Source organism: Typopeltis vanoorti, chromosome 15 (assembly GCF_054136105.1).
Source record: "Typopeltis vanoorti isolate ZY-2024b chromosome 15, IOZ_Tvanoo_1.0, whole genome shotgun sequence".
NCBI classification, from domain to species: Eukaryota; Metazoa; Arthropoda; class Arachnida; order Uropygi; family Thelyphonidae; genus Typopeltis; species Typopeltis vanoorti.
This window is the reverse complement of record NC_143563.1, coordinates 23226111-23251826: the sequence shown is the minus strand read 5'-3', so window position 1 is coordinate 23251826 and position 25716 is coordinate 23226111. Positions and strand designations below refer to the sequence as shown.

The following is a 25716-nucleotide window of genomic DNA, read 5'->3' as shown; positions in this document are numbered from 1 at the left end:
GCATTACGACGAAATGCCACTATCACCAGAAGATAAATTTAGAGTGAATGTGTTTTATACACTTCTAGAAATTGCAATGTGTTCGTTAATAGAACGTTTTGAACAACTAAAAACATATTATGATAATTTCAATTTCTTGTATAGATTACTACAAATTAATAACGAAGATTTACGAAAAAATTGTGACGATTTAGAGATTCTCTTGAAGGACGGTGACAATAAAGATGTAAATGCAATAGAACTATTATATATGACGAGTTATGTGCTTTCTGGGATATTTTTTGGAAGGATAATTTAAATATTCAAAACCCTTTCGATATTCTTAATTTTATTGTGTCCAATAATTTATCTTTCCCTAACTTTTCAATTGCTTTAAGAATACTATTAACCGTACCTGTTAGTGTGAGCGGTGAATGTTCCTTTTCCAAGTTGAAATTGATTAAAACCTACTTAAGGACAAGTATGTCACAAAAAAGGCTTGTTAGTTTGGCTATTGAAAATGATATATGTGCAGAATTAGACGTTAAGACCATTATTTCTAATTTTGTGAATATGAAATCAAAAACCCTAAAATTTTAATTTAAAAAAATTCAAGAGTATATTTATGTAATTTAATTTATTTTCTGTTATTTTGTAAAGATGTTTTTTTTTTTTGAATACTTATATTAAATGTTCTAATTATTTCTGAATTCTTTTCTTATTTTTTCATCTATCTTGAGTTTCTTTTATTTTCCTAAAAGATAGTTCCACTTATAAAAATTATTAAAAATTTTTTTACAAGTTACTAAATTCTTAATAACTTGTAAAATGCAAGAATTTTTTAAACTTCAGTTCAAATAAATTTTAACTTTAATTAAAATTCAATTTAATTTTGTTAGCAATTCGAGTCGGTGAGAAGGTTATAATACTATTAAATTCAAGTATCATTATATTCAATGATTAAAGTGAAGTGGCTTTATCAAAATTTGCTTTAACTTTTGAGAATTTTTTGAATATTCGAGTTTTTAATGATTATCCTGCCTAGTCAACACCCCCAGTTCATTACATTTAGCGAACCAACGTGTGGCTGTTCTGTCAAAATTTATTTAAGAAATTTCAAATAATTTAAATTTTTATTATCGTAAAAAAACCACACACACGCCCGGATCGTTACAGGGGCGCTTAGATAGAAATTGCATGCGGGCGGCAAAGACCCTAGTGTCGGCTCTGAGTTCTGGGGTACAATTTTTTAACACAATTGGTGGAATACCATCAGGACCAGATGCCTTGTTTGGGTTTGGGTTATTTTAAGGATTCTTTGGATTTTGTTTTGTCGGAAGACTATGGGAGACAAGAAGGGAAGTTCTTGGTTGAGTGGAAGGAATTTTGCCCAGGCCATCAATGCAGGAATTGGAAGAGAAGAGTAAGTTGGCCTTGTCTTTAAGTGAGGTAACTACAGTACCATCAGAATTGAGAGTGGTGGAAACCTGGGTGGGCTGAAGTTGCACCCAATGGGCTTGCAATGGACAAGAAGGAGCGACTGTCATTTGGGCAGGAGGCAAGTTTACAGCATTTGGTCCTTTCAAAGTCTGACTTGGACTTGGTGATGATTCTTTTGCAACTGTTGCAAGCCGCAATACACTTTTTTTGGAGAACCAAGACGTAGATGTGGCTAACAATTTGGAGTCGAATAAGGGATAAAAACCTTCATTCCTGTGAGGATGATTTCTGTTATTCAGTCTAAGCAGATGTTTGGATCAGAAGTGAAGCAATAGTTGGACCATGGAAAGGAGGAATAGAAGTCATGGAGGTCCTCACAGTTGACACCCTTGTAGTGCCCGAGGACACGAGACTTGGTCAAGGTTGTTCCATGGCAAGAGGAGAACAGACAACCACAGAATACCTGGAAGGCAAGCTTGTTAGGAAGAGGTCAAGTGTGTTGGAAAATTGGAGGGGGGTTATCAGGTAATCTTGTAGAAAGATTGATGATCTGATATAGGTCATTGCTGATTGTAAACACCTCAACATCCCTGCCTGTTTAATTGGTGAAACTGGAGAAGTGGAGCCAATATGAGTTTGGACATTAAAGTCTCCAAGAAGGATGACCTCACTATTGGGGTATTTCAATTGCAGAAAGTCAAGCTTTGGAAAGAGAGAGAGAGAGAGAGATAGTTGAAGAGATCAGAGTGGTTGATGGAGTTTGGAGAGTGATAGATGGAGCATATGAAAAGGGCAGGTTGATCTGGTAAAGAAATTTTGAGCCAGAGCAGATCAAACTCTAGGGTTTGCAGTCTCTGGCATATGTTGGTTCTGATGAATGAACAAGTGATGCTCTTTTGGCAGAAAGAGTATTAATGTGTAGTTTGGGCAGATGAGGTGGATAGGGACTGCTGAGGTTGTTAGTTGGGGTTCTGATAGGAATAGTACTTCTGGTTTTAGATGACTGTTGGTGGTGCACATTATTTATATTGCACATCATTTATGTTATAGTTTCCACATCCACTTCAATATGTGGTGCACGTATTGAAGTGGATGTGGAAACTGTTTTTTTTTTTTTTTTGGTAAGGATTAGTGTTAGTGGGTTGTTTGGTTGAATATCTGTTGTTTTTTATTATTTTTTTGGTTGGATATTTGATGTTCTTTATAGTTGGATTTTTTTTGTTTTTATGGATTTTTTGGACTATTTTCTGTGGACAAATCTTTGAGATCTGCAGTAAAATTGCATTTCTTTTGGTTGCGGTTCATTGTGTTTGGTGAGGAAAAGATAAAGAGGAAGTGGGGCATGCAGTGAGAAGTGACAGACTTGTAAACATACCAACCATACAGAGGAGACTCAGACTCTGTCCACACATGGCCTCAACAGTTTCCCCTGCAGCCACAGTAAGTGGTCTCACTCCAAAATACGTGGCTGCACAATTTGACACTGGCTGACTGAGAAGCCTCCAGTTCATTACTAACTGGTTTGGTCCAATGTACTGAGTCCTTTTGTTGGTCTGCAGAACTGCTTTACTGCTGTACCCTCGAATGGGGAGGGTTCAAAGCTCCTCTCCATACAGTTAGATTGGTATGACATTGAGGATATCACTCTCACTGCATGTGGGGGAAGAGTGTGGGGGGGACAAAAACTGGAACCCTTGCTCTAGTAAAAAACATAGCTGCAGCCACCTCAGGTCTGTAATAAACAAGGTGGTGGAATTTCACTGGGTGATGAAAGACATCTACCACCTAGAGATCTGGTTGGCATTTCCTTAAATTACGGAAGATATACTTTTATGGCGGCAATGCCTGACAGAGCCCTGTTTGTGGAAACAGGTTATACCACTGGAAGGTGGGAACTGACTGCAAGAGACTATGCATTGTACATCAACAGCCATTTAGTAGCCCTAATCTGCAGTAATTACTTTGAAAAAATTTAATTGAAACAAGAAGTGAGAGAAAAGTAGTAGAAAACTTGCAAGAGGAATGCAAACAGGACTACATATCAAACTTAAGGCAGAAAAAGCTATCAAAACTGAAAATACAGAAAGGCAGCTGGAAGAGATGATATTCAACCAGAAATGCTCATATATGGAGGTATAAATGTTTTTCAATGGCTACACTCCATAATCCGGAATGGCCTGATCAGAAGATTGAATTCCAGATGATTGGAATAGAGCTTTCGTAGAATTCATCTATAAAAAGGAGAATAAAACTAAACATGAGAATTACAGAGAATATCCTCTACTAAGTTTTCCAGTAAGTTTCATGCAAGTATACTTAAAAATGGTGTAAAATGAGGTTGAAGAAGGTTGTGAAAGAGAAACAAATTTGGAGAATAACAAGCTGGGTTCAGACCAAACAGAGGTGGTGAAGATCAGATTTTCACTTTACGACAAATAGCTGAAAAGTCATGGGAACATGATAACGCCCCGTAGTTAAGTTTTGTAGATCTGGAAAAAAGCTTATGACTAGGTGCTCAGAGAGAGAAGTTTTTCAAATCACTACTATCACTTCAACTATATGGAATAAAGTTGAAATTGGAAGTCAGCAGTTAGAACTGAATAAAATACAGGAAGATAGTTTGATGTAAAATCAAGAGTAAGACAAGGATGCACATTATTTCCACTCTTATTCATCATCTATATGAATTGCATTATGAAAGTTGCATTAGGCCTGATATTAGAATCAGAGATATTAAACTTTGCTCTCTGCTTTATGAAGTTGATGTTTTACTCCTAAACATATTCAGTGCAAGTCCCCAGGATTCTCTAACTAAAGCTGAATAACAGCTGTAAAAATTTGACATGAAAATCAGCAATAAAAGACAAATTATGAACATGGGCAGGAATATAGAAACTTCAGCACATTCTCAATGGAAAAACCTATACAAGTAAAATATTTTAGCCATTTAGGCATAGTTTTAAGTGAAGATGGCAAATTAAATTTGAAAACAGAAAACAGAATAACAACAGCAGATGTCTTAAAAGCATACATAGAAAACTGTAAGAGAGCTATGCTATGTGTAAAAGTAGCTAAACAAAAGACATGGGAAGACTTTGGTAAGAATATAGAAAATAAATATCAGGAAGAAGTAAAATGTTCTGGAGGTTATTGAAGAAGTTTAGAAATAGAGGAAAGAGTACTGTTAAAGGAATCAAAGATGGTGACATAAAAACTAAAGAAAAGTATATCTTAAATGTCTAGAGTTATTACTTTGAAGGTTTGTTAAATGAACCAAGCAGTGACAGAACCATACAAGAAAATCATTGCTACCCTGAGTGGCTGAGCAGATAGAGCTTCTGCTCTCCAGCCAATGGGTTGTGAGTTCAAATCTAACTGCAGGCATGGATGTTGGTAAATGTCTTTAGGTGGCAGATGATTTTCACCATGCAGCATGAAATGTTTATTGGATATCTGAAGTTGCTTGAAAAAGTTCCATGTTTGGTCAAATAATCAAGTTAAATAATCTAGAAGGATTTCCAGATTATTTCTCTTACTCTGCCTATGCTATTAATATATGATAGGTTTACAACCTTTATAAACCTATCATATATCAGTAAAGCATATAAATCATTAGTATCATATATTAGTAAATTTTTATGTAAATCTCATGGGTGAGATTTATATAAAAAATGAAAAATAAATCAGTGAAGTTCTTTATCTTATTTTGCCTTATAATATATATACTAAAAATGCTATCATGAGTATAAGTTGTCACAGGCATTATTACATGTACTATTCAAATTCAATACCAGTGATGCTTATGAGAACACATGATTTTTTTCACCATGAAAATTATAATTTTTAATAATACTGCTTTTAACTGTAAATATGAACATAGAATTATTTAAAAAAAATAATTGGCAATATGAATAAACAATATTTTTACTCAGCAAACATATGTGTTAATAGCCATGCTTAGTCTAAGCATGCCACTACCAATTATATATTTTCAGTACTACTAACATACCTCGCCTGCTCATTTTCATTCCCGCATAAGATGAAAAACATAACACATGAAGTTTAGGACACTGTTGTTTAAAATAGTGCTCCCATGCTACAACTACAGAAGCAGGCACTAGATCTATTTTATTTAAGACAAGGATTATTTCTTTCTTGAGATCATTGGTGACATGATCGTATAATGCAGGACAAAAATCAAAAGTCTAAAAATAAATCAAAAACATTTTAAAACAATGACTTTATACAGTATGTAATAGCATAAGAAATAATATAAATAGCCTTACTGTTAAACAGATAAGGAAATCATTAAAAATACAAAAAAAAATCATTTCAAAATAACTTTGGCTTCAATTGTTCTACTGAAATGGCTTGACAAGTTATACAAATCAAGTGGATACTGAATCCAACATTATTTCAAAGCCAAATATATAGAAACTACAAGAGTTTCGTGCCGAATACAGAAACTATAAAAGTTTCAGCGGTTCCAAGCATAAGCAACCTTTTAGGACAGGAGCAACTGGTGGCAAAGGTGGAGTAAGTTCTATCACTTTACTTAGTATTTTCCCTAATGCAAAGCACATCTCCTTGTGGACATGTATGATGCCATGCATTATGGGAAGGGGTCACTACTCAGACCGGTTTCGATCTTTGTTGAGGTCTCGTTAGTGGGAGCCAGACCCAGATGTAAAATACTCAGGTTGCAGTGATGCAGAAGTCATTCTTTCCCATACGAGTTGCCAAAAAAAGGTGTCACATTTTAAATGGTACCAAGAATTACTGAAATAAAGAGACAAGAGGCTTGACTTTGACGATGTAAAATTATACCAATTAAGTGGATATTAAATCCAACATTATTTCAAAGCCGAATATATAGAAACTACAAGAGTTTTGCTCTGAATATAGAAACTATAAAAGTTTCAGCAGATCCAAGGGTAAGCAACCTTTTAGGAAAGGGGAAGTTTCTTGTGGCAAAGGTGGAGTAAGTTCTGATCACTTTCCTCAGTATTTTCCCTAATGCAGAGATGTGCTTTGTTTTCTTTAGGAAATGCTTTTAGGAAATGGTTTCTTTAGGAAATGCAAAAGAAACCTTTGCATTAGGTTTCTTTTAGATTTGCATTAGGTTTATTTGTATTTGCTATCTTCCCATAATGCATAGCATGTATGATGCTATGCATTATGGGAAGGGGTTACTACCCAGACCGGTTTCGACCTTTGTTGAGGTCTCGTCAGTAGGAGACAGACCCAGATGTAAAAATACTCAGGTTGAAGACTTTGAAATAATGCTGGATTCAATATCCACTTAATTTGTATAATTTTGCATTGCCAAAGTGAAGCTTCTTGGCTCTTTATTTCAGTAAGGCTAGACAAGTTTTAGTAAATATTATAAATACCATATTTCATCAGAATCCAGCCAGATAATTTTATTACATAAAGACAGTCAATTGCTGCATACAAGAAGACTTTACCAAATTTCATCAAAATCAGTCTTCAGAGGACAACTGATATAAATACACAATGTTTAAAGGCTAAACTGTCCTAGTAAAACCAAAATGAAAATGGCTTACCAACTTTTAGTAAAGATAAATTTTATTGTAATCTATGTGGTCAGAACAGCTATGTTATATATGTGCAGAGAGAGAATAATTGGATGGAGAATGCAATAATAACAGGTATTTAAGCATTCAATCAGTTGATCCACCACTAGTTGGTTGCCGCATGTATTAATTTAGATACCTATCACCAAGTTGCCCCATATATTATTATTACTACATAACACCTCTAGGAAGTCCAAAGACTCATCAAGGGAGGGCATCTACTTTAAAACTCTGTCACCACCACTCCGCAACTACCTTCATTTACACAACACTATCTACTGCCAATCACCAGCAGCACTAATATTTTCATAGATAATTGCAAACATTCATGCCTACGGTGGGATTCAAGCCCACAGCCTTTTGGCTGGAGAGCGGATATGCTAACCACTCGACCAACCAGGCCGGCATATAGACCTTACCTTTTGTATTATCAGCTGTTTTGTTTTCTCATTCAGTATCCCAAATATTAAAATCCATTATTTATAGTACTTTACTTTTCATTATCTCTATAGGTAACAGCTACATAACATTATCTCTAATCACTATGCTATGTAAACAAACTACCACCCTATACACAAGCATTGAACAGGAATTCCTTGTATCATTGATTTCACAGTTCTGTGATAAGCAAATACACAACCCCTTTTCTCTATTAAATCTCTTCTAATTGAAGTTAGAAGTCATCTGTGATCTCTAGTGTTTGATCAAGTGCTTTATTTCTAAACCAAGTCTCAGATCCATAACTTAAAACTGGTTTGATCACTGTCTTGTATACTGCTGGTTTGGTGTTTTGGCTAATTTCTCTCTTATTCCATATAAATTTATCCAGCTGGCTACCAACCATACAAGTTTTGCTTAATGTGTTGTCTATTTCCAGATTTAACCTGCCTTCTTCACTAAAAAAAAACTGTGCCTAAATAGTTTTACTTGTTCTGTAGGATATCCATTCAGAATGTAGCTGAAGTTTTCTATGTTCTGTCTATTTTCATAGTTTTGGTCTTTTTATTGCTGATTTTCATGCCAAATTTGTTACAGATTTAGAGCATCTGCCGACTGATTTGCTAGGAACTTTTTTGGTATTTAAGTCAAGGGATATTACATCCTATATTGTTTCTTAGCCGAATAAGAAACTCAAAGAGTTTCATACCGAATATAGAAACTATATAAAGTTTGGCGATTCCAAGTGTAAGCAAATACCTGGATAGTGCAACACCTGACCCATTTGGTAGTGCAAACTGAGGCAACTCATAGTAAGGGTGGAGCAAGCTCAGCTCACTATTCTTGGTATTTACCCATAATGTGAACTTCGCTCCTAGGAGCTGTATTACTGTTCTACATTATGACAGAAGGTCACTACCCAGACCGGTTTCGACCTTTATTGAGGTCTCATCAGTGAGTAGGTAGACCTAGTTAATACCAAGTTTGTAGTGAACAGAACTTACATCCCTTCTATGAGAACTGCCAAGAAGGTGTCCTAATAAATTACTAAATATATGAAGAGCCAAAGGCTTCAATTCGGTGATATGAACTTATTTAAGTCAAGGGATATTACATCCCATATTGTTTCTTAGCCGAATAAGAAACTCAAAGAGTTTCATGCCGAATATAGAAACTATATAAAGTATAGTATATTATATAGTTATAAGTTATAACTGGGCAATGTCCCACTGGCATGAAATCTCATGCCAGTGGGACATTGCCCAGTTAAACAAGGTCTCTGCTTTTTTGCCACAGAACCAAGGTGAACAATGAAAAGTCAGCTACTGAAACAAAATCCAACTTAATGAAGAAGAATAAACCCAACATCAGAAAAATTGAAGATAGAAACCATTGATATAAGGAGTATTAATGGAAAGGAAATCAAAACTTGCAGAAGAACTGGAAAGGTGCCACATGGACATAACTGGCATTACTGACAAAAAGACAAAAACAGTTGAGATCTTACTAAATAACAAGTATCAAATGTTATATTCGAGCAATAATAATGATTAAGGAAAGGACTAAACATTAAGAAAAGCTTCTTGTTTGGTAGGTAGTTTCAAGTGGAGTATGTGGGCAAACTTCAAAATAGGAAAGAAACAACGAAACGTTTGTCCTGTGACCACACAGAACATTCTCCTAAGGAAGAAGAGGAAGAATTTTTCAAGTCATTAACCCATGGAAAAAAAGTGGTCATTGTTGAAGATCTATATACCAGAGTAAGAACTGAATCCCACCAGGCACACAGAAACATTTAGGGAAAATTTGGAGAAAAAGTAAAGTTAACAATAATGATAAGTATCTGCTGGATTTCTGCTAAGGATATGAACTAGTCATTACTAACACCATGTTCCAACCTAAAGATGTACACAATTTCATGTGGAGAGAAGATGCAAGACGTAAAAAAAGCCTCATTCACTATGTCATTGTTGATACTGATATCTTCAAGATACAAGAGGATACAGAGGATATGAAATCAGTGACCATCACTTAATTTTAAGTAGGATATAAATGAATATCACATTGAAAAGAACAGTATATAAGAAAGTTTTAAAAAAAAATTAAAGTTGAGCAGCTTTTAAAGGTAAACTGCACACTCATCTATACAAACATTATTGAAGAAAAAAATTTTAAACAGTTTGAAAACAAGAACCAAACCCTGGAGTCTCACTGGCAAATTCTGAAGAAAACAATGACTGATTCAGCTAGGGAGGTATGTGATGAAGTTGTCTGCAAGGATAGAAAACTAAGAACACAAGATGTTAAAGAGGCAGTCCTGAACAAGAAGAAAGCATACCAAAAGTTCCTATCAAAAAATCAGCTGTGCCCTAAAAGAATACAGAGGAAAAATGAAAGAGAACCAAGAGCTATGTGTAAAAGTAACTAAACAAAAGCAATGGGAAGACTTTGATAATAATAGAGAAAAAATAAATATCAGGAAGGTTAGAAAATGTTCTGGAGGCTATTTATTGAAAAAGTTTAAAAATGGAAGAAAAAGTAGTGTAAAAGGAATCAAATATGATAAAGGTGAGATGAAACTGAAGATAAGAATATCCTAGATGTCTGGAGTAATTACTTTGAAAGACTGTTAAAGGAAACACACAGTGAGAAAACACAGTAGAAAACTTGCAAGAGGAATGCAAACAGGACTACATATCAATACTTGAGTTAGAAAAAGCCACTTAAAACTTGAAATGTGGAAAGGCAGCTGAGTAGATGATAATCAACAGAAGTGCTCAAACATGAAGGTATAAAAGTTTTGCAACTACACTCCATATTTCAGAATCCTGATCAGAAGATTGAATTCAAGATGGAGTAGAGCTTTTAAAAAAGATAATAAAGCTGAATATGAGAATTAGAGAGCAATCTTTTATTAATTATTCCAGGTACAATGTATGCAAGCACACTTGAAAAGAGATTTAGAAAATTGTGGAAGAGAAACATGGAGAAGAACAAGCTGGGTTCAGACCAAATAGAGGTAGTCAAGATCAGATTTTCACTTTACAACAAACAGTTGAGAAGTCATGGGAATATGACAAGGATCTGTGCGATATATATATGACAAGGTTGCCAAGAGAAAAGTTTTTCAAAACACTACAATTATATGGGATAAATGGAACATTATACAGAGTAAAACATAATCTATATTAAAGTTGTAAGTCAGCAGTCATAAATGAAGGATTTGATTTGGTTTGGTTTATTTAGATTTACAGCTGAAGCACCTCACGGGCTATGAGGATAGTGCATTATGCATGTTAATTGCGTGTGTGTGTGTGTGTGTGTTCTAATGGCTAGTTTGCCTGTTCTGAGAGTCAAAAAACCTGAGTTTTCAGGAGAAAAAAATCCTCTACCTCTGTATGAGACCAGCTAACTCACTTTCAGTTGAAAATCCCTGATAAAAGTTCTTCACATCCTAGACGGGATTCAAACCCAGGTCTTTCCAACCAAAGGGCATCGTTCTAACTGACTAAGCTATGGAGGCTCCGTAGAATTGAAGGAAATACAGAAAGATGGTACGATGTAATATCAAGGGTAAGATAAGGATGCACATTATCTTCACTCTTATTTATCATGCATATGAATTGCATTATGAAAGAAAGTGGCGTTAAACCTGATATTAGAATTGGAGATATCAACTAAACTCTCTGTTTTATTAAGTTGATGTTGCATTCCTAAAACACATTCAGTGCAAGTCTCCAGAATTATCTAACTAAATTGCATAACAGCTGTAATAAAATTGACATGAAAATCAGCAATAAAAGACAAAACTATGAAAACAGGCAAGAATATAGAAACTTCAGCTTTTCAATGAAGCTTAAAATGGAGAACCAATAGAACAAGTAAAATACTTCAGCTCTTTAGGCAGTTTAAGTGAATATGACAAATAAAATTTGGAAACAGACAAGAGAATAAGCAAAGCTGGTATAGTGGGGAGCCAGTTGAATATTTTTATGTGGAATGAGGGAGAAGTTAGCCAAAACACCAAACTACCAGTATACAAGACAGTGATCAAATGGTTTTAAGTTATGGATCTGAGAGTTGGGTTAGAAATAAAGAACTTGATCAACAACTAGAGAACCATGGATATAAGAATTCTGAGAAAAATTAGGAGAGTAAACTGATGGACTCAATAGCAGAATCATATTAATCATATTAAAAACGAAGATACTAGAAAGGAACTTGACACCATTGTTATTCATGGGAGAGGAAAGGTTAGCAAAATAGGTATTTGATGCCAAGATGGCAAGAAAGAGACCCAAAGGAAGACCAAGGTCTATTATGTGGATTAATTCAGTCAGAAGTACCTCAGAAGCAAGAAATGTTAGATATGAAATATTGAAGTGCTGACAAGTAATGGACTAATTTGAAGGAAAACTGTAGGTAGGAGATTAATAATAATGTAAACTTAATCAAGTAGTGCTGTCACAGTAGCCTGAATATCCATTGAAGATGCATATGAGAAAACTGAATGACAACCTTAACATTATCACCAAAATAATACTTAATAGTCATCCCATTGCTTCTTCAGAAAAAAAAAAGTCTCTACAGTCTACCATTCCTTATATAAATGGTGTATCTGAGAAGCTCTCTGGACTTGTATACCATATTATCCTTCAAGTCTTCTTTTGTCCATTTTGCAAACTAAATTCATTCTTACATTCTAAGAACAATCATCCTCTTTCCTATTCAAGAGGTTTACAGAATTCCTTGCTGACGCAGTCTCTCTAATTATGGACAAAGAGGTCAGTTTGCTCAAACACACCTAGAAGAACATCAGGATTACATCCAACTGCATGATTTTTGATGTTATTGGATATACCTGATATTATTCAGTTATTGCCAGTCATTGCATATCTACTAGACATATAATTCACTGGAATAATACTAAAGTTTAACAATAGGAACTAATTTTTATTAGAGGATTATATAAAAAAAGCTGTAAAGCCAATATTCATCCTAACCCATGAACAGAAACAATGCTCTTAAATATCCCAGTTTTGGGAAGTTATCGAACTCAAAAACTTGTCATGACTGTGTTAAATAATTTTTAACTGATGATCTCAATGTCTTTTCCTTGAATCCTAATAGTTACAGATTGAGTTCTTCTCTTGCAATAAATATTACATCACATACTATAATTTTCAATTGCTATTCTATTACATATTGTCTCTTTAACTGTTCAACATTGAGAATGTCTCAAAACTAGACTTAAAAGCTTTTAATAAATATTTATTTCCAAAGTAAGTAAATTCCTTTTCTGTAAATGAGATAAATAATAGTTTACATGTTTACCTTTTAGTAATCACAGCTGTTGATAATCTATCAGGATACAGCAAGTTAACTGATATCATCAGACCTTCTATCAAATGATTATCCAGTCTCGGCTAGTCTTGAGACTAACTGAGACCTATACAAAATCTGATTATTATTATTTTTTTAAGGGTCTAAAAGGTCTAAAAACTGTTTCAATAGTAAATATGTATTTTCTGTAAATATGTAACCTTTCTTTCATGCTTACATGGTGATCAGAATACATTATGGAAAATTATGGAAAATCCATAATGTAAACATGTAAATATGTATCTTTACCTATTTATGGGTTCTAAAGAAAAACAATTTTTATTTTACAAAATATTATGCCATGAATTTCTATTTTATTCATGTAATTATCATGAAACTTGCCGGATTTCTAATGTCAGCAATCAACAGAATTACATCAGACATTTCCAACACCCTCCATAACTGACGCCAGGTTTCCAGATTCATTTCAAAATAACCAAGCTTCTGTTTTTCAAAGCGACTTTCCAAATTTTCTAAGTATTCCTAAAGCATAGATCAAGATTATAGATATTAGACATTCATAAAACCTGCTTAACTTTTTGAATGAAAATATGACAATTTAATACTAATGTATACTGATTTTAAAATACTGAAAAAATACACAATTTTAAGATCCCCCAACCCCAAATTCAAATAAAACACTGAAAACAAATAGATAACTTGATTATATATTTTTATTGTACTTAGCCTGTATTTTAAATATAATCATGGAAGGATAATTAACAGCAATAATTTATGCAGTCACTACATTCAGCATTCCCATTAGAATAGAAAAAAATTCACTTATATCCTTTTTTGTTACATAATCATTTTCCTAAATGGCTCTTTTCTCATCTCCTGTTAACTTCTGAAAAAATACCAGTTTATCCAAAGATTCTTTTCTTTGGATATTATGATATTATTTTATTTCCTCAGCTCTGGTTCTGTTCAACATTTCCTTAAATCTACCAATTCAGTATATACTTACTCTTTGTCCTTCTCTGTCAGTGCAGTTATTATCACTCATTGCAATAATCTACGTGTTCTCATATCTATTTCTCCAATATATCCTCTATTGCTGTAGCACTTCTTCCAATAAAATACATGGCATTTTTCTTTTGTTCAAAGTGTTGATCCATGCACTTGGTAATAGTGAACTGATATCATCACTCATTTATATTTAATTTTATAATTATACCTATGCATTATCGGCAAAGCCAGAACATCTTCTTTCAGCAGATACCAATATTGTCAATATTTGAGTTACCTTGCTGTTACTAAATGAGAATCGCTGATGACTGAGTAAAGATTACTGACAGATCTTAAAATATATCCTTTTCTTATCTGTTTCATTTTTAATCACTTATATTAATCATTGTAATCATTTGGATGTCACTAATTTTGATTCTCTAATTAGAAAATTAGAATAAGACATTTTGAAAGTTATATCTGTAAGAACAAGAGTATGATGCTCAGATATTCATCTCTAGTGTGATGATCTCTTGAATGTACAGTGCATGATCATCCAAATTTCAGCATGACTGGAAGTGATGAGCTGAGTTCATGGCTTAATTTACCACATCACAATGTGCCATTTTGAGGAAATGAATTTCAAAGTATGGGAACAGTATGGGAAACATAATATAAATGGAGATTCCAATAGAAATCAGCTACTAGAATGGTGTTTCCAGAAACAGTATTTAAAAGCATAAAGTCAAACAGCAAGGAATGGAAATCTGTCTGCAGAAATCAATGACTGAATATGAAAGACATTATGATCTATAAACTGCCGTGGAAAAGTGATGAGCACACCAACAAAGAAATGAAATCCTTTGATTTGATGCATGCATCTTGATTTCAATCAGATTTCTGACTGACTGAAATCTTTCCTAGTAAAAATAAGATTTTCCCTTAAAAATAATAATAAGCATTAAAATCTACAGATTATCTTCTTTATGAATGTTCCTCATGAATGTGACACATGAAATTTTGACATACTTAAATAAACAGCATAAATTTACAGTGAACAAATTTTCACAAAGAGGTTATTCTGACTCAAACATTTAGTAGAAGCTATAATCACTTGCTTTTTCACCTTCACACCTTTGTGTGCAGAATTATCAGCCCTCTTCAAAAACATTGTGCCAAAAAGTGCATTCCAGTTTATTTTATATTTTTATCCTTCTCTATGAAAGGAAAGTCCTCTTATAAAATGCAACTGCTTCCTGTTTGCATTTCATAGAGACATTCCTGTTATGAAATATCACTTACTATTATTACTAATTGCAACTGACCTGTTAAATGAGAGCCTTATGAATTGCCCAAAGCAAATTACACCTCAATTCAAGCCTACAGTGCAATCCTCTGGAAAAACTGAGATTTCTGATTCCCCCCCTCTCCATAGTTTTTAAGAGAATGGAATTGAGAACAATTGGATGGCAGTTAGCTAATTTTTGTCAATCCTTTTTTCCTTTTGAAATTTTCCTTTTTCCTTTTGAAAAATCTTTCCTTTGAAATAGATTGAAAATGTAGGGTAGATGCAAGTCAAGTAGGAAAGACTGAGATAGAGACCAGATGACTTATTCGTGTCCAAGTTATTCAGGATTGTTCTGATTTCTTTCTGGTAGAAAACTAGAATGGTATGGAGTGAACAGTTCTGGATAGTGTGAGCAGTACTTTGTACTGGTCACACTATCCAGAAGGCAAGTGTGTGGCATTGGCTCTTTCAAAATCAGATTTAGATTTACTGATTTTTTTTTTTTTTTTTTTCAGTTCTTGTGAGCAGCCATTTGTGACATGCTGAACTTTTTTCATGAACTGCATTGGATAGACTTGAATTGATTTGTTAAATTTTGCCAATAAAAATTGACTAATATAACCAAAGCTGAGCTGAGCAGACACATGAATTTATATTTATAATTTCATCTGACGAGAGTGGAGTTATTTGTTCTATGTAATTTCAAAACATTTTGCCAAATTTTGCATGTGCAAATGGTTCAACTCAAGAAAAACTGGAGCAGTTCAACAAATTTTTGTCACCATCATTAAATTCCTGATATGCACCTTTGGGGGGAGGGGGTACACACAAGATACCATTACAACAGTGTTTCTCAAACTTCAGATATCTGTGTGCCCCTTCTTAAATTTTCATTATTACCAAGTACCCTCTTATCAAAATAATAATAATAATAATAATAAATAAATAAAGTATATTTCATTGTAAATATCTTTTATTTGATTTTATATGTTCATGTAAACAACAAATATGATTTATTTTTAATAGAACAAAATTTGGAATAGGTTTCTCTTCATTTCCCATCCATGAAAATCCACATTTCAAGTAATTCATACTTACAAAGATTTTTCATCTTCTTCCTAGTTGGTTCTCTAGAGATGCCAGATAACACAGCCTTATCAATTTCATTTGATCCAGATACAATGTCAATGTTTTCTTATTGCTTACAGCTACTTCTATTTGCTATATTGCTCTCTTTTGTGTTTTATACCAGTCTTTAACCAATGATCCATACTTAAGAATTTGAAAGTTAAAAAAAATTACCGTATTTCCTCGAATATAACTCGCACTTTTTTCCCAAAATTAAAGCTAAAAAACTATGTTGCAAGATATATGCAGGGATTTTCAGAAACTAAAGTTTTCAGAAAAATGCTGAAAATGGTGTGCCTTACCAAGAAGCTCCTCTTCACTATTACTACTTTTGGCATTGAGAGCAGTTTCCTTGTGAGAATCGTCAAAGTCATCTACCCAAATAGCTTCATTTTCTTTCCCATTATTTCAAGCAAAAATGATCAGTAATTTACAAGACATGCAATACGTTATGAACAATCCTTCACAAATACTAATGAGAAGTAAAAGCAGAGTGCGAAACAGACAGCAATGGTAGGCCAGTAGAGATAGAGCATATGATTGATGCGGTATTAACAAAAGATTGCGCAAACCAAAGACAAAGGAAAGCAAACAGTTGAATGGAAATGCTAATTCTCTTCAACCGAATTCCATAATATCTGAAACACATTCACTATATATTTCTTAGTTTTAACACATTCACGGTGGGGTGGTGTCAAGCAAAACCATATGTTGCACCAGCAACATATGGTTTTGCTTGAGTCTATACAGCAGTTTCTGTTGGAGGGGGAGATGTGATTTATTAGTTAGTGTCATTTTTATCCCAGTTGTCTCTAATAGCACAATTTGTTGAGAAATATATTACACAGACTGCAAATGTCTCTGTGTTTACATTAGTGATACAATAAAACTACTTGTTTTTCTTGCATCTTCAGTATAGTAATGCTGTTGGGGAGGGCATGTTGTTTACCGCAGGGAGCGAGTTACTATCACCAGGACATGAATGTGGTGGCAATAGTAACTCGCAATTTGAGTAGGAGAATTCATACATAATATATAATTTATTGAGAAACATATACACTTAAATAATTCTTTTTTTTCTTAATAATGATTCAATGTGTTAATGATGCAAAGCCAAAAATTGCCACGTATCCCCTGTAGACCTTTCGCATACCCCGGGTGTACACATACCACAGTTTGAGAAACACTGCCTTAGGGGGTATACAGGAGCTTATGATAGTACTACATGAAAAGTTACTTCATTACTAACTTAGTATCAATAATTTTCCTTCAGATTATCCTGTTATCTGTCAACATTCCAATGTTATCCAATGTTTAAATTTAAGTGTCTGTTTAAAGAGAGTGCTAAAGTGCTACTACATTACTCTAACTTAAACTGTAATGATTGTCTTTCTTTAAATAAAATTTCAGAGATTTTTATCTTTATTAGTTGCCAGTAGTTTTTCTTTTATGTTTTGTGTCACACATTACTACCTACTATACTATATTATGCTAGTGCATGGTGTGTATCTTTTGAAATATATTGTTGTTTTACTTTGTTGAATTGTCTGTTCAATGATGATGATCTGATATATTCAGATTGAAATATTTCACTTAATAAAGTGTTATTCAACTTCTTGTGTTTCAGTGGTTGTATCACTGTTGATAGTGATATCTTTAAACTTGTCCAGAATAAAAAAAAACACAGGGTAGTGATTACCATCTAGTTCTGAGCAGACTAAAAATTAAATTAGTATCATAATGAAAAGGTAGTAAATATGTAAGGAACTTCTAAAATTGGATACCTACTTTTTTTTAATGCAATTCCCACCCATGAAAGGCTGTAATCCTACAGTCATTAATACTGTGAGTGGGCTAATGTTTATTATTATTTTTTTTAAATAATCCAGAAATTCTGCTCTGGAGATAAAATGTGGAACTTTTTAAATCCACTTCAGGTCTTTGATAAGCAGGGCAGTGGCCTAACACCTTAATAGAATTTATCTCCCACCTAAAGATAATTACAAACATGCATGCTCATGGCAGAACTAGAACCCATCACCACTGCTGGTTGGAAAACAGATACACTAACAAATTGACTAACCAGACCAGCAAATATTACTTGGGGGTGGAGACTTTGAAAACAAGAATCACACTTTAGAGACAATGAGAAATATGAAAAACACATTGCCATGTGAAATACTATTTTGAAAAAAAAAGAGTCAAAGATGACAAGTCTGAAATGAAAACTGAAGATTAGGATATTCTGGATTTGTAGTATATATAGTAAAGTATATGGTTAAATGAATATTATACAGGGAATACAGGATATACTGGAAGATAGTTAAACTTTAAATTAAGTATTAGACAAAGTTACATGCTAATAGCACTATTCTCCATCCAAATATTGATCCAATAACCTTAAATGAATCTCCTACAACCCTTAAAGACTAACTAGTTAAATGATTTTTGCAACAAATTTGATGCAAAAATGAACAATAAGATGATGATAAAAACATGAAGAAACAGGAAAATTAGCAACTACATTTTCAATGATGAACATATAAAATAAGTAAAATATTTCCGTTATTTTTATGTACACTTTTCAGTGAAGATGGCAAATTAAATATGGAAATAGAATATAAAGAAGGTTGGAAAGGTAGTTAATCATTTGAATAAATTTATGAAGAAAAACTGATCAAAATAGCAAATTAGCAGTACACAATAGTGTTCAGATCTGTTTTACTATGTGCAGCCAATAGTTAGGTTGGTCACTATTCAAACAGTTAATCAAAAATAGTTCATTGATGTTGACTGATATCAACATGCAAAATTTAGTGCAATGTAGCATGTGTTTAATGTATTTGTTGCCGAGAGTGAATGTTTATGGTAATGAGAGCAAGAACGGAGAAAATATTTGTAAGAAATGTTTTGTAAGCGAATATAAGAAATACGAGTCGCAAAAGAACGAAGTGACTTATAATAAGGATATAAAGCAGGACTGTCAAGGTGTTGTGGATAATGAAACAGAAGCAGTGAGTGATAGCACATAAAATACGAATGAGAGTTTGAAGGAAGTGGTTGAAAGTAATGTGGATGATGAGATGCTGGCATGCATGCTTACACAGACTCCTTCACAGGACAAAACATGAGTTTGGGCAACTGGAGAAAAGATTGGTGTGTGGTACAGAAGGACAAAGAATGAAAGAAAGGGTGAATGGGAAAAGCATAAAAGTGCGAGAGACTGGGAGAAAAGAGATAGTATTGCATGGGTATTCGATGATAAGAGATGTACTTAATGAGAAAGTGACAAAAGCATGTTTTTCAGGTGGAAAGATAAAAGATGTTAGTGATGCTGTAGGTATGCAGAAGAATGGAGCAAACGAATTGATTGTATTAGCGGGCACAAATGATATGAAAGAGTTGTTAATGGAAGCAAAAAATGAGAGCAGGAAAGTAAAGATTGAGTTTGCTGCCTCAGTATGATAGGACAGAACTGAGAAGAAGAGCCATGATTGCCAATGAGAAGATTGTGCAGGAAAAATGGTATGCAGTTTATTGATGTATGAAGTGAATTTGATAGACAAATGGATTTATATATTACTGAAATAAAGAGCCAAAAGGCTTCACTCCAGCAATGTAAAATTATTTAAATTAAAGGGATATTAAATCCCACATTATTTCAAAGCTGAATAAGAAACTCAAAGATAGAAATCAAATCAAATCAGATCAAATCAAAGAGTTTCTTGCCGAATATATAGCAAACTATAAAAGTTTCAGAGGATTGTAGCGTAAGCTAAAACAAATGGTTCAATACTAGAGCAACTCATAGCAAAAGTGGGTAAAGTTCTGATCACTATTCTTAGTATTTTCCAAAATGTAAAACACATCTCCTAGGAGAGGTAATGTTATACATTATGGTGGAAGGTCACTACCCAGGTTTTGACCTTTATTGAGGTCTCATCAGTGAGTAGGTGGACCTAGATAATACTGAGATTATAGTGAAAAGAACTTATATACTTTGCTATATGAGTTGTCAAAAAGGTGCACCAATAAATTACTGAAATAAAGAGCCAAAAGGCTTCACTTCAGCGATGTAAAATTATTTAAATTAAGGGGATATTAAATCCCACATTATTTCAAAGCCGAATAAGAAACTCAAAGATAGGAATCAAATCAAAGAGTTTCATGCCGAATATATAGCAAACTATAAAAGTTTTGGCGGATTGTAGCATAAGAAGTATCATGGTTCAATACTAGGACAACTCATAGCAAAGGTGGATAAAGTTCTTTAAAGTAAGAGTTTTTTAAGTAAAGTGGGTAAAGATTTGATTTCTATCTGTGAGTTTCTCATTCAGCTTGGAAATAATGTGGGATTTAATATCCCCTTTATTTAAATGGATTTATATATGCCTGACGGACTACATTTAAATGGTTTTGGAATAAGATGTTTGGAGAAAGTGTTGTTTAGTGAGGGTGTGGTGGTGCATAACCAGGGTAACTAGAGATATTAGGGAGGATGAAATCAAGCATGTGTCTGGTCACTCCTGTGATAAATGAAGATGGGCACAGTAATGATTATGCAATGCTGAATGGGATTTAACAGGTTTCTAATTTAAATAGGTTGGTAATGACATTACACAAGGGTAACTATGGGTACAAAGGATGAAAGGATGTTGAAATGCATGTACACGAATGCAAGAAGTATCAGGAATAAAGGTGAGGACTTTTTGGCATTGGTAAGCTCGACTTGGCCAAAAATTATAGGAATCAGTGAGACCTGGTTGACTGAAAATTATACAGTTACAGGGATAGAATGTAAAGGATGTTGTGTTTTCAGGGAAGATAGAAGGAACAGGACAGGAGGTAGGGTATTGCTGATGATAGCTGCAAAATTACAACCAACAAAATTAGAAGTTAAAGAGGATATTAGGGAGATGGTTCGTTTGAGGCTGTCTGGTGTGAGATAGAGGCAAATAGGACAAAATATATATTGGGTGCTGTAATAGACCAGGGGTTCCAAAGAAAGATGTTGATGCCATGTCAACAGATTAGCACAATGAGTGTAGATTGAATGATTATTATGGAATACTTTAACTATGGAGGACATCAATTGGAGGGAGAAATGGGGGCATGGCAGATGGAAATAGGATTTATACAGTTGCTAAGGGATAATATGAAACAACATGTTATAGAGGGAACAAGGGATTTGAGGGTGTTGGATCTGATAACAGCATCAGAGATGTATCCATAACCAAGGTAAACACTCTGCCTCCAATTGGGAGAGAGTGACCATGCAGTCTTGTTTTGGGAAGTTGCCAAACATGTGGAGTTCTCTGTAAAGGGGTTTATGTTCCACTATAAGGCTGGCAATTATGAGAGACTCAGCGGTAATCCTGGAACAGTGCCATGGCTTGAGAAACTACAAGGAAAGAATGTCAGGAGTGCATGGCAAGTGGTCAGAGATTGCTTGAGAGTAGCAGTATCAGACTGCATACCCAAGATCAGGAGGATAAACCAAGTTGGAATTAAGTGGATGAGTAGGTATATAAAGCAAGAGCTGCAAAAAAAGAAAACATTGTGGAGGAAATATAAAGAAAAAAGTGATCAGCATTCACATGAACAGTACAAAGTGCAAGCAAGCAGGGTGACTAGTATGGTAAGGAAGGCCAAATCAAACTATGAGAGAGAGAAATAGCCAAACAGGCTAGAGTAAACATCCAAAAGAGTCATGTAGCAAGTAAGAGGAAAATTGACTATAGTAGAATGCCTTTTAACAATGCTTATAGTAGGAAGGCAACTGAACTAAAAGAAATATTTTAGTTGCTGAGTGATCATTTTGCAAATGTGTATCATCCAGGTGGTGATTTTACAGTTATTGATGTCAGAGATGCATATCACCATTGAGGGAGACAAACAGGATGTGTCCAGTATATTAAGAAATATGAATGTGAACACAGTAGTGGGACTGGATAGTATATCAGCCATGTACTATGTGAATGTGCAAGAGAATTGGCACTGGCTCTGACAAAGTTGTTCAATCTAAGTCTCAGCTCTAGAAGGGTTCCAAGTGAGTAAAAAGAGGGTAAGATAATACCATTGCATTAAGATGGCTCTAAGACAGAGGTAACAAACCACAGACCAATTAATATATCGGGAGTGGTTGTTAAAGTATTGGAAAAGTTAATGAAAGGTAAAATACAACAGTGGGTGGGTAGGAAAGAGATACTTTATAGTGGGCAGCATGGCTTTGTAAAGGGTAGGTCCGGTCTTCGTAATTTATTCACATTTTATAATAAAGTGAATTGGATAAAGGTAATGGCTACACCATGATACTGCTCGACTTTGCCAAGACATTTGACAGAATACAACATGGAAAACTATTAACAAAAACTGGAAAGGAGGAGAATGAATATGAGGATAGTAGCAGGGATGGGGGGGGATAGCTGATGGATAGACACCAGAGAGTAGTATATGGTGGAGTTGGAGTCTAGAAGAATGATGGTGACTAGTGGAGTAACTCAGGGTTTGGTAGTAGGGCCACTACTCCTTAATTTGTATATCAATGGCATGGAGAAAGATTTAAGAGGAAATATTCAATTGTTTGCCGATGATGCAAAGCTGGGGAGAGCAAAAGTTGATAAAGGTAATGTAGATATCCTGCAGGAAGATTTAAATAAATTGGCATTATGGGCAAAGGATAATGATTATGAATTTAACATTGCAAAATGTAAGGTTATACACTTCAGGTTGAAAAGGTTACATATAGTATATCATATTGATGGTATTGGTTTGCAGGAAATTGATGAGGTTAAGGACTTGGAGATAATGGTGGGCAAAGAGTTGAAGTTCAGAGGGCATATTACAAAAGTTGATAAAATAACTTAATGAATTACCTGGATGTTGAAAACATGCTAATAAGCAAAGATAAGGAAGTTATTATTCCTCTATGTCTATGATTTGGCAACATCTTGACTACCGCACACAGATTTGATCACCTGGGTTTCTTGCTATTAATGTTTCACCTAAATATTAATAGCAAGTCAAGAATGTGTAAGCAGAGTTATCTATGGCAATATATCACTTGAACATGGCAGGAGATGAAATTAAAGCAAAAATAGGACATAAAAGATTCAGAGGAAGATACGTGTAGACTGATGCAGTCAGGAATGCTTTGGATAATAAAAGAATGTAAGAGATAATAAAATAAAGAATTTTAGAGTAAGTAAGAGACCAATTTAGAAAAAAACTGTTGACAAGAAACTAATATCAAAACCTTAATAATTTTTGACTAATGCAATATCCTGTACACTGTTGAGGATGCATATCAGGAAATTATGATGATATTAAGCATTAGTTCTTATCATTAGCTTAATCAGAAATTGTACCTAGTTAATAACTGTTTCTGCCCAACAAATCATATATCTCATGATTCATTGCTATAGAAAGAGCATAACTTCTGGAAACATATTTCAATAGCAGCATAGGAGAATCAAAAACCACAAATTCACCTCTGTTATATATTATAACCACTCTGTAATTCAACCATTTAATCTCTGCCTATTCAACAATGAAAGTCAAATTCACAAAAACAAACTTCTAGGACATAGTACAAAACAAAAAATCATTGCTGGCATTTAATAAGAGTAATGATGATTCACCTGTATCGATACTTTCTAAAGCTTGGCATTTATTTTCTCTCACTTACAGATAACATGAACCATTTTATTCTTATCTCACTCATTTTTAGAAAGTACTACATATTCAAATAACACTCTGAGAATAAGTCTATTATTGTGAAGAAATACACAGTAGTGTCAGTATGATTGATATCAAATATATCAGAATCTATAGGATACACAGATTTGAACCTTAATGCCTGTAAAACATCATATTTTTTTCTCCCAATAAGATGTAAGTGGTATCTTTGGTATGACTAATAGATTAATTTTGATGGCTAGAGTTGTGGTTACAATGTGTTGTAAATACCTACAACACATTGGTACCATGGTAAGGATAACAGTTGGCTAATCAAGAAATTCTACTATAGGGATGAAATATACTAAACTCACAGACATTGAACTTTTCAAGCTGTTTTAAGTTTCTGATAAGCAGGATGATCAGCACTATCAACATAAGAAGCCTGAATGGCAAAGAAATGGAGCTACCTCAGGAATTAGATAAGTACCAGATCGCTATAATACGGGTGACTGAAATGAAAAAGACAAAAACTGGTGAGATCTTTCTGAGCAATAAATACAAAATGTTATATTCAGGCAATTGCAATCAAGAAAAAGAAGGAGTAGCCATAGTATTCAACACTAAATAGGTCCAGTCTTAGTAATTTATTCACATTTCATAATAAAGTGAATTGGATAAAGGTGATGTGGGCAAATATCAGAATGGGGAACTGGACAATGAGACTTATTTGTGCCTATGATCCAACAGAAGGTTCTACTAATTTAGAAGTGGAGGAACTTTTTGAGGCTTTAGAGAAAGCAACTGACACATTGAAAAATGAAAAGTTGGTCCTTGTTGGGGATCTAAATAGCAGAATAGGAAATGATTTTCAGACATAAAAAATATTTTGAGAAAATTTGGAGAAAAGAGCAAACCTAATAATAATAGCAAATACCTGTTGGATTTCTGCTCAGGACATGGACTGGTTATTACTAACACCCCGTTCCAACATAAAAATGTGCACAAATTTACATAGAGAGAAGAGGCAAGGAATAAGAAAAGTCTCATTGCCTATGTTATAGTTGATAGTGATGTTTTCTCCCTGGTGCAGGACACTAGAGTGGACAGAGGATTTCAAAAAGGAAGTGATCAATATTTAGTCTTGAGCAGGATAAAAATGAATTTCATATTGAAAAGAATAACGTAAGAAAGTTTTAAAGCTAATAAAAGTTGAGCAGCTTTCAGATGTGAACTGTAGACTAAAATACACAAATATTATTCAAGAAAAAATGAAAGTATTCATTAACAAGAACCAAACCTTGGAGATCCAGTGGGAAGCCGTGAAAAAAACATCGAATGATTCAGCCAGAGAGGCATGTTGTGGTGAGGTTGTCTGCAAGGATAGAAAAATCAAAACTCCATGGTGGACACAGGAAGTTAAAGAGGCAGTGAAGGAAAAGAAGAAAGCATATCAAAACTTCCGCAAATTAGTCAGCTTGTGCTCTTAGAGAATACACAGACAAATCTCAGAAAGCTAAACACTGTGTCAAACTAGATAATCAAAAGTAATGGGAAGACTTTGTTAAGAACATAGAAAATAAATATCAAGAAGGTGGCAAGGTATTCTGGAGGTTGTTGAAGAAGCTTAGAAATGGAGGAAAAAGTGTTGTAAATGGAATTAGAAATGATATAGGTGATGACATGAAAACAGGAGAAAAAAATATCCTTGAAGTATGGAGTAATTAGCTCAAAAAATTGCTAAATGAAACATGCAGTGATAGCACAGTGGTAAAAAACACTCAATAGGCATACAGTCAGGAATACATATCCATACTTGATGTAGAAAAAGCCATCAAA

At 34.0% G+C, this 25716-nt stretch overlaps 1 protein-coding gene across 2 annotated transcripts in view; it reads right to left on the bottom strand.

Moving 5' to 3' along the window:
- The window catches only part of Ns4 (Nucleostemin 4), a 186507-nt gene that overhangs the window by 110184 nt on the left and 50607 nt on the right, over positions 1-25716 (bottom strand). The window contains exons 6-7 of one of the 2 annotated variants that reach the window (XM_090404747.1): positions 13179-13319; positions 5429-5624 (exon numbers count right to left, since the gene is read on the bottom strand). In XM_090404747.1, coding sequence (XP_090260873.1) covers positions 5429-5624; positions 13179-13319 — 337 coding nt within the window. The remainder of the gene's footprint in view (positions 1-5428; positions 5625-13178; positions 13320-25716) is intronic. The other variant, XM_090404748.1, reaches the window with a different exon arrangement.